This window comes from Argentina anserina, chromosome 2, assembly GCF_933775445.1.
Source record: "Argentina anserina chromosome 2, drPotAnse1.1, whole genome shotgun sequence".
In the NCBI taxonomy this organism is placed as follows: domain Eukaryota; kingdom Viridiplantae; phylum Streptophyta; class Magnoliopsida; order Rosales; family Rosaceae; genus Argentina; species Argentina anserina.
The window spans coordinates 28075024-28083944 of record NC_065873.1 but is presented as its reverse complement, the minus strand read 5'-3'; the positions used below and the strand labels follow the sequence as shown (position 1 = coordinate 28083944).

The 8921-nt window shown below is 39.3% G+C and overlaps 2 protein-coding genes across 3 annotated transcripts; both read left to right on the top strand.

Annotated features, from left to right (window-relative positions):
- The first annotated feature begins 1146 nt into the window (after positions 1-1146).
- On the top strand, positions 1147-5584 carry LOC126783109 (ubiquitin carboxyl-terminal hydrolase 18-like). Its single transcript, XM_050508511.1, has 11 exons — positions 1147-1647; positions 2167-2341; positions 2445-2533; positions 2634-2719; positions 2813-2978; positions 3092-3215; positions 3614-3771; positions 3916-4000; positions 4172-4384; positions 4467-4528; positions 4674-5584. The coding sequence occupies exons 1-11, from the start codon at positions 1394-1396 to the stop codon at positions 5359-5361; spliced, it is 2100 nt and encodes a 699-aa protein (XP_050364468.1). The 5' UTR covers positions 1147-1393; the 3' UTR covers positions 5362-5584.
- Positions 5585-5846: 262 nt separating this feature from the next.
- On the top strand, positions 5847-8794 carry LOC126783110 (F-box only protein 13). 2 transcript variants are annotated; one of them, XM_050508513.1, is made up of 2 exons: positions 5847-6053; positions 7303-8794. In XM_050508513.1, the coding sequence occupies exon 2, from the start codon at positions 7320-7322 to the stop codon at positions 8583-8585; it is 1266 nt and encodes a 421-aa protein (XP_050364470.1). In that variant the 5' UTR covers positions 5847-6053; positions 7303-7319; the 3' UTR covers positions 8586-8794. The 2 variants fall into 2 exon arrangements, with proteins under 2 accessions (XP_050364470.1, XP_050364469.1); XM_050508512.1 differs by lacking the exon at positions 5847-6053 and adding an exon at positions 6556-6738.
- Positions 8795-8921: the final 127 nt, after the last annotated feature.

Below are 8921 nucleotides of genomic sequence, written 5' to 3'. Positions count from 1 at the left end.
TGTTTTGCGTTATGTTTTTAGTGTAATACTCTTCATTTGCTGTTTGTTCTACCTATTGGACTTGAAGAATATGCTTTTTGAGTGTATTTTGGGTCCTTGGTATGGTCACTTTCGTTGGCCAGGCTTATCTTCTTACTTTTTCAGTGTCCGGAGGAAAAAAAAAGGTTCAAAAACAATATGCAACAAGAGATTTGCGGTGAGATTATGGATAAAAACAATTGTTTAGCTCTCAGAATCTCTAACAAATGCCATGTTTTAAGGCTATCAGTTTGATCATTTCAGGTTGAGATTAGTAACAAATAAGAAGATGGTGAATAGTGGATTCTGAGTTTCAGCAGTGTACTACGCCAAATTAACAGTTTATAACATTACAAAATACTGGTTCTATTCCATTAAAAAAAACAAACAAAAATGGTGAGTTGAGCCAGTGCGAGAAACATGAGTAACACATCGAACTCATGAAATATATTGCCAAGAAGACGCTAACAAGTGTTCTAATTGAGAATTGAACCGGGGTGACAAGAGTAATGAAACAAGTTTGTAGCATTTTAGGTGAGCTAAAAATTTCAATGGATACTTAAAAGTTTAGTTTATGTCTTATGATATGGAGGTTATCATTGAAGTGGCTTGTACACTAGTTTCGTGGGTGCTTGTCACTAGTCTAAATCAAACTCCAAATAGGAGTTATCAGAAGAAAGCTTCGGCTCTAGCTCGGCCACAAATTTATGCAAATTGAAGAAATTCTTAAAAAAAAAAAAAGGCAATACGAGTCGCGGTTTTCTTGTTTATAAAACTAAGAAACTAGGAACTTTCTTTCCTAATTCAGAAGTGAATTATTCACTCCCAAGTTCCATCACTCCCCCCAAACTCCAATGCAGTACATCAAAGCATCACATGTTCAGCTTTTTCCATATTAGTAAGAACTACCTGTATCGATAAATAATGAACGCAAAGCCTTGAAATGGCAAGGCTGAGTAGACCCAAATCGACAGAAATGACGTCGTAGTCGCTCCCCATTGGCAGTGACCTGCAACAGTGTGACAGGCACGTGACCCAATCATGAAAAAAAAAATCCCAAAGTTTAAGTCCAAACAAATATTGTTAACTTGACCCCAAAGCTAATAAATAAAACACACAGAAAAGAAGAAGAAGAAGAAGAAGAAGAGGAGGAGGAAAGAGCGAAGGTGTGTTTTTTGTGTATATAAAAATATAAGCTTTCTCCCAATTGGCTTTCCAAATTGGATTTTGGATTAAAACCCTAATCCCATAATCCCCCAATTGAATCCCCAAGAGAAGAAGAACAAAAAACCCTGATTGGGAGATTTGGGAGGGGGCCAAAAACCCTAGAAAGTGGGTCGTCGATGAGAAGAGGAGGGGGAGAAGAGAGGCGTAGATGCATGTCGCGGCGGGAGCGAGCGTGGATCTGAACTGGTTCCTGAAATTGATACTGACTCTGTTCGTTGCTGCGTTTGCGTTGCTTCACTTGGTCAAGAACACGGCCTCGAAGTACTTTGAGGTCGACGGCAATTTCGAAGCTGATCGGACGGCTCAAATGCCCGGCGTCCCCAACAGCGATAACCCCGCCTGCGCCGTCTGCGGCGCTAACGGCGTCAAGAAGTGTTCCCGCTGCAAAGCGGTGAAGTACTGGTAATTGCTTCAGTCTGTAAAGATTGGTTTTTTTTTTATATCTGATTGGGTTTAGTTTTTTGTTTAATGGGTGGGGTTAATTTTTTACTGTTTGAGATGAATTATGGTAAAAGGTTTAGTCTTTGATGATAGCTATCTTCTGTTTGATCTTAAAGGTTTAGTCTTTGTTATTTTTAGTTTTAGGGTTCTTTATGGTGATTCTTTGTTGTCTTTATACTACTTACATAGGGTAAATATTGCAGTTAACTAGGTTTTGATTCCGAAGAGGTTCTGAGTTATGATGGCTATCAAATATACTGTAGATCTTCTGTATATAGTAGTTTATAAGATCGATCGTAATGATATGATGAACAGGAGGTTTGTTAGGTAATCGTGGTTTCATGATATCAAGGTTTTCTGAATGGAGGAATTGGTGGGGAATGTTTGATGTTATGAAATAGTGTATGTGTGTTTTTATTAGGAAAAGTTTAGTGTTTGTATCTGGAAGTTTTTATAAAATATCCTTGCTTGTTTTCACAGCTCTGAAAAGTGCCAGAGGGAACATTGGCGATCACATAAGACTGAATGCGGCGCAGCTCAGAACACATCGAGCAATAGTAGATTTAAACCTCCTGTTGTGCGTAAATTTTTTAAAGGAATTGCACTTGTGCCTACTCATGGAATGATCTCTAAGCGTCTCAAACAGCCCAAAAAGGTAAAGTTCTAGTTCTTTTTTCAGGAGTAGTTTTTTCTTTCATATTCTTTGTAATTTCTTGTCGGACAGGCAGATGCATTGACAAAAACCTGATAATTTTCAGATTCTTTTCCCCTATGACGAATTTGTGAAACTTTTCCATTGGGAGAAGGCCGGACTTACTCCTTGTGGGCTCTTAAACTGCGGGAACAGGTATGTGTTTATCACTCACATTCTCACGCTCATGTGACTCATATCATACATGTTGTTTACCTACAAGCTTATTTATATATCTAATGTCATGTCATTGCAGTTGCTTTGCTAACGTTGTTCTACAGTGCCTTTCGTCCACTCGACCACTCGTTGCTTACCTGTTAGAGAAGGGTCATCGGAATGAATGTATAGTCTGAATCCATTCGTAAATTACTTTTTGTTCGTGGAGGTTATGACATTCTTGTCTTATTTAACAGTTGTTGTTTGTTTGACTTCCAGGCATACGGGATGATGAGTGGTGCTTCCTCTGTGAATTTGAAAGCCATCTTGAAAGAGCAAGCCAAAGTTCACAGGCCTTTTCACCCACCAACATTATCTCTAGACTACCTAATATTGGTGGAAACCTTGGCTATGGGAGGCAGGAGGATGCTCATGAACTCATGAGGTTTGTGTTACTTGTACTGTTTTATGTTGCTATTCTATTCAGTGCATTGTTGAATTTAACAATCTAGCGTTATATGATGGTTGGTCATATAAGTTCTTTGTATTCTTTTGCAGGTTTGCTATTGATACAATGCAGTCAGTGTGTCTTGATGAGTTTGGTGGAGAGAAAGCTGTTGATCCTAGCTCTCAAGAAACAACCATCATTCAACATATATTTGGTGGCCAGCTACAATCTCAGGTTATGCATCTTCTGGTCAAATGTTTTACCTCTAGTTTCATAATCTGTGTTTTCGCTACTTGTAATGCCAAGTTACTTACAACTGCCTGTATGTGTGGTGGTTCTTATCTTTATAAATTTGTATTGTTAGTTTGTCAGTGGTCTAGCTCATTTTGTTTATTCTGTAAACATTGTAATTGAATGTTTTTGTTTAAGCATGCGGACTTTGTGTATTGTTGTTTTGTTATCGGTCTAGCTTATTTATTCAGTATACGAAGAAACTGAATGTTCTCGTTTAGCATGTGGATTTTGTGTGTTTGTGCGTGGTACAAAGTCTCTTTTGAAGTAAATTTGATGCCCTTTTTCTACACCTGCCTATTGCCTTCTGATGTGTTTTCTGTTTTCTGAATATTCTCCAGGTGATTTGTTCAAAATGCAATAACATATCAAACCAATACGAGAATATGATGGATTTAACTGTTGAGATTCATGGAGATGCCTCATCATTGGAAGAATGCCTAGTCCAGTACACTGGCAGGGAGTCGCTTCATGGTGAAAATATGTACAAATGTGATGGGTATGAATGCTTCCTTATTCTGATCATTCAATGTTTCCCTACACTTCCTTGCGGTGCATTTATCTTAAGATAATTCCATCTATTATTATTTTTACTTTTCCATTATGTGGTTTTCTATGAGTTTTAATATGTTGCTGCTAATAGGTGCAATGACTATGTCAAGGCTTGGAAGAGACTTTCGGTTAAACGTGCTCCAAATGTGTTGACAATTGCCTTGAAAAGATTTCAGGTTGAACACTATACTCTTCTTATATGGGTGTTAATTTTGGTTGGTCATCTTGGTTGATGCACATAACTTCTTACGTCTTATTTCTTTAAATGTAGGGATTTATATTTGAATATTACTGCTATTTGATTACTTTCCTGATCCCCGAAATTATTATGTTGACAAACATTTCAGAGTGGGCGCTTTGGGAAAATCAACAAGAGAGTTACATTCCCTGCAATACTGGATCTCAGTCCTTACATGAGTGAACAAGGAGATGGTTCAGATATATATAACCTCTATGGTGTCGTTGTCCATGTGGATATGTTGAATGCTTCGTACTTCGGTCATTACATCTGTTATACCAAGGATTTTCATGGAAACTGGTACAAAATTGACGATTGCAAGGTAATTCCTATCGCTTTGATGACTTTTATATGCATAATCTGCCCAAGAAACTCTTTGGCTGACTTAGTTTGCTACTTTACAGGTTACATCTGTTAATTTGGAAGAAGTGCTTTCTCAGGGAGCATATATGCTTTTATATAGCAGGTGCATATCTGTTGTAGATTTAGTTTAATAAGATAGTTCAGGGTCTATATGTGATTGTGGCTGCTAGTCCAACCACACTGTACGTGGCAAAAGCATTATGTTGGATACTCTGGAAAATGATCCTGCTTTTTCTGTTGTTCCACAGGGATCAGGCACGATCACCTTGCCTAAGCATCTCTGAGTCTCCAAAGAAAGAGGGAGAAATGCCTGATGCTAATGTTGAAGTAGAGACCCTCCCAGATGGAGTAGTTAATTGTTCACCTATGGAGACTGCAGACCCAACTCACCATTATGTGTCTGAACCATCGGACATTAGTCTGTCCCGACAAACAACCAACTGTGTAGAAGACTCATCTGCTGTACTAGAGCATTCAAATGGTGTTACAAATGTGTCCCATCTAACATCACCATCATCTGCTTCAAAGGAGGTTGACATATATGAAGAGGAGACACTGAATTCAAGGTCGAGTCCATCCATTTCGTTGGAGATTTCTGGTTACTTGAAGTCTCCTGCATCAGATCTAGATGAAGTAAGACATGCAAATGGCGTTGATGTAGCTAATGACAAACCATGTCGGCCTCTGTCTGAGGAAGCACTAGAATGCTGTGAGAAGGATTGCTCTTCTGCAGATGATATGGAGTGGGAGTCGAGTACAGCCGTGGCACAGGCCATTGCAGTTTTCAAGAGCAACGGGACAGATGCAGTGGCACAGGAAATTGAAGTTTGCAAGAGCAATGGAACAATTGATGTGGCCAATGGAACGGCTTCTCCAGTTGAACATCTGGGCTTAATGAACGGAAACGGATTCTATAAACAGATTGATGACGGCTAAACAATCAAAGTTGGATCTCTGAACAATAATCATTGGTTGTTCATAATTCTTTGGCTCCCCTCATCATTAGAAGAAAAGATTGAGCTGGGATATTCTTGGTCTGGGGTTTCACTATTTTGCAGAAATCCCAGATGTCACTAAACAATTTAGCTGGGGAATGGTGTCATAATGTAATCGAAAGTTCGAAACATCATAATGAGTGGGAAGATGTTTTCTTTTTTGGCCTCTGTATTTTCATTTCAATCTTAAACCTCTACGGTAGAACATCGAAGTTCAAATTTTTTTCTTTGAATCTTCTCACTCAACCAAGATTAACCCTATGTAATGTATTGGATAATAAACTACAAAATGATAGGTCATGTTCAAGTGGAGACCCGAGCCTGGTAGAGGCATGTGAGATCTCTACGTTAAAAGCAAAAACGACTGCACGGTAAAATAGGAACGTAATCAGCGGCTTTGTCAGTTTTGTCTTTAGTTGTTTGTATTTTCTGGTCTGAAAATTGCTCGGTTGGTTTAGAGTTCTGAGGACTGGAACAAGAATCTGGTCCTGGAAGGCATTGACTTTGAAGACAGGACAGACAGTTTTTTAAGTTTCACGAGTGTGGCATTAGCATCAAGAAGAGCCAGTAGAGCCTTAGATTCCTCAACGAGGCCACGACTTCTCGCTTTTGCTTTGCTCAAAAAATGCAAAGGTCAGCACCACAGCATCTTATTTTAGCCCCCTTTGACAATGTGAGCTCTTGTTATTTTCTATTTGTAATTTTGTATTGTATTGTAATGCAAGCTATGCAAACATGCCCAGATGCTCTCTTTCTCTTTCTTTTAGGTTAAAAACTTGGGAAAAGAAGACTAAAGTGAGTACAAAAATGTATTCCAAATGCCCTAGTCTTTGTTTGAGCTTAAGGAATCCAAGGCCAAAGAGAAGAGGGTAGAGACTAGAGAGTAGAGTCAACTATATACTCTCTCTCTCACTCTATATGAGTCTCTACTTTCACACTACTGTGTATTTGGGTGTGTGAGTATGAAAAGCAATACTCTTTTGGTTATAAAATGGATGAGAAAGCAAAGCAAAGCTTAAAACCTTAGTGCTCCTCCTCCGCTCGTGTATTCTTATTCGGTTTTTGTTACATAGTGTCAACCCTTCTTGCAAAAAGAGCTACACTGGAAGCCTCCCACCTTCCTCCCCTCTTCACCTTTCTTTCTTTCTTTCTTTCTTTCTTGCTTTGCTTTGTTTGCTTTTTTCCTGTCTAACCCCATCTAAGTCTCAACGCCCCCATTTTAAAGACCCACCAGCAAAGCCTTTGCTACTCTCAACTATCACTCTCTTGGTGTTTTTGTGTTTCCATTTTAGACTCACAAAGCCATACTTAGGAGCAGGTACATTTGCTTAGTTTCTCTCTGTTCTATCTTCTCCTTTTTGTTTTCTTGTTCATTGTGTTTTGTTCTTACTCTTAAGTTCACTAATTTTCCTTTGAATTGTAATTATTGGGTAATTGTTAAGGTTATGCGTGAATGTGGGTTGCTAAGTTGATTCATTGGTCAAATTTGGAACTTTTTTTGTATGTTGAATTCGATCTGTGAGATTGTGTATGTTGGAATTCTGGGTCTGACAATTAGAAACCTTCAAGATTCTTCTGGGTCCTAGTCTAGTCTGTTTGATTTCTGTCTTGACAGCCCAGATAATGCATTTTTCTCATCAATGGTTACTGTTTTCATCCCAATCTGTTTCTTATTTCTTGCTTGCCGGTGTTTTTGAGTAACTTACTCCTCAGAGTGTTCTTTATGTCCTTGAAAGTTGGAATCTTTATTCACTAAACTCCAGAGTTCTCTTGAAAGTTGAACTCTTTATTCACAACATTTTGCAAGTGTTCGAAAATTATTGTGCAAGATGGGCATGAATATAGATTTCACAAGTAACACTCAGTTTTTTTATTATTGCAGTTGGTTTTGTCTAACTGATGGAGCCAGAAAATTGCTCAGCTTTGATGATGACTCGGAAGAGAAAGTCCCAAGAAGAGAACTGCATTTCAAGCACATTTTTGATGGATGAGCTTAATGAAGACCTTCTTGAAGGGGTCCTTTGTAGGCTACCGACCTCTGCATTTTTCCGCCTCTCTTCGGTTTGCAAGAGATGGAAATCAGTTGCAAGCTCTTCAAGTTTCAAGCTTGCATGCTCCCATATCCCTTCTCGGGATCCATGGTTTTTCATGGTCGACTCTCATCTTAATCGATCCATTGTGTTTGACTCTGCTGAAAGAGACTGGAAGAAACTTAACCATCCACCTCTCCTCCAGAAAAGCTCCAACTGCAATGCCATGCCTGTTTCAGCCTCGGGCGGCTTTATATGTTTCCGAAATCCATATGGCAACTTTGTCGTGTGCAATCCTGTGACAGGATCCTGCAACGAGCAACCTCCACTCGATCCAGCCCTCCAAAGTCTCACATTCCATGCCATTGTCATGAGCGCATGTCCCAACAAGCATGATCAGTCCTCGTACAAGCTTGCAGTTGTCTTTGGTGAGCTTCCGAAGCTGTCATTCCGTGTGTACAACTCCAGCAGCGGTTGCTGGGAAGAAGAGATTGCCTTGTCCAAGAAGTTCAACGATGATGATATTTCAAAAGAACTTGATGATTCCACTGAATTTGACTCGAATGATGACAGTGTGTACTTCCTCAGCAAGGCAGGAAATGTAGTGACGACCAATATGCAGAGAAGCCCATCTAAGCAATACTCATCAGTTATCACTAGCAAAGATGGCGAGGAAATAGTCCATTTCCTTAGCTCCTCGGGTTCAATTGTTGCTTGCAATCTGACCTCCAAGTGCTTCATTGAGTACCCGAGGCTACTTCCCGTCTTCTATGAGTACTCCATTGACTTGGTGGAGTGTGGAGGGAGGATGCTGGTTGTTCTGTTGTCGGAATTCTTTGAAAGTGCAAGCCTTAGGATTTGGTGTTATGATGAGGATGTTCGAAGTTGGCAACAAATTGCTGCAATGCCTCCATCGATGTCACATGAATGGTGTGGCAAGAATGTGGATATTAACTGTGTTGGGGCAGGTAACCAGATACTGATATGCTTAAGCTCAGCTGAGATTTCTAGCTGTGTTATGTGTGACTTATCTGCTAATGAATGGGATGAATTGCCCAAATGCTTTGTGGATGGTGAAGCCATCGAGTTCATGTCTGCTTTCTCATTCCAACCAAGGATCGAGGCTTCTCTATGATTTGGGGTTCTTGGCGTCGGATTTTTTTTTTCTCTTTTGTTATATTATTTCTCAAAATTCTATTTGCCTGCTGCTATGTTTAGGCAATTCTTAGCCCCTCATTAATTTGGCAGAAGTTCTTCTGTTTCTTACCTTGTGCGTTAGATTATATTATGATACATTGCTATTTTCAAAAATAATCTTTAGCAAAGGGGAATTGACCTCCAGGTTTATAGCTGAAATTGCTCTTGCATTTTTCGGAAGAGGAACATCAATGTTAAGTTGGTAACACATATCAATGCTTAGTACAATCAGAAAGAAGTTAATCCTGAATTTATCTAAATGATCTTATGAGCT

What these genes read in the sequence shown, in the direction of transcription:
- LOC126783109 (XM_050508511.1), top strand. Translation starts at nt 1,394, where the DNA reads ATGCATGTCGCGGCGGGAGCGAGCGTGGATCTGAACTGGTTCCTGAAA. An exon ending in GAAGGGTCATCGGAATGAAT is followed by an intron (nt 2,720 to 2,812) that starts GTATAGTCTGAA and finishes TTTGACTTCCAG; the next exon opens with GCATACGGGATGATGAGTGG. An exon ending in TATATGCTTTTATATAGCAG is followed by an intron (nt 4,529 to 4,673) that starts GTGCATATCTGT and finishes GTTGTTCCACAG; the next exon opens with GGATCAGGCACGATCACCTT.
- LOC126783110 (XM_050508513.1), top strand. Translation starts at nt 7,320, where the DNA reads ATGGAGCCAGAAAATTGCTCAGCTTTGATGATGACTCGGAAGAGAAAG.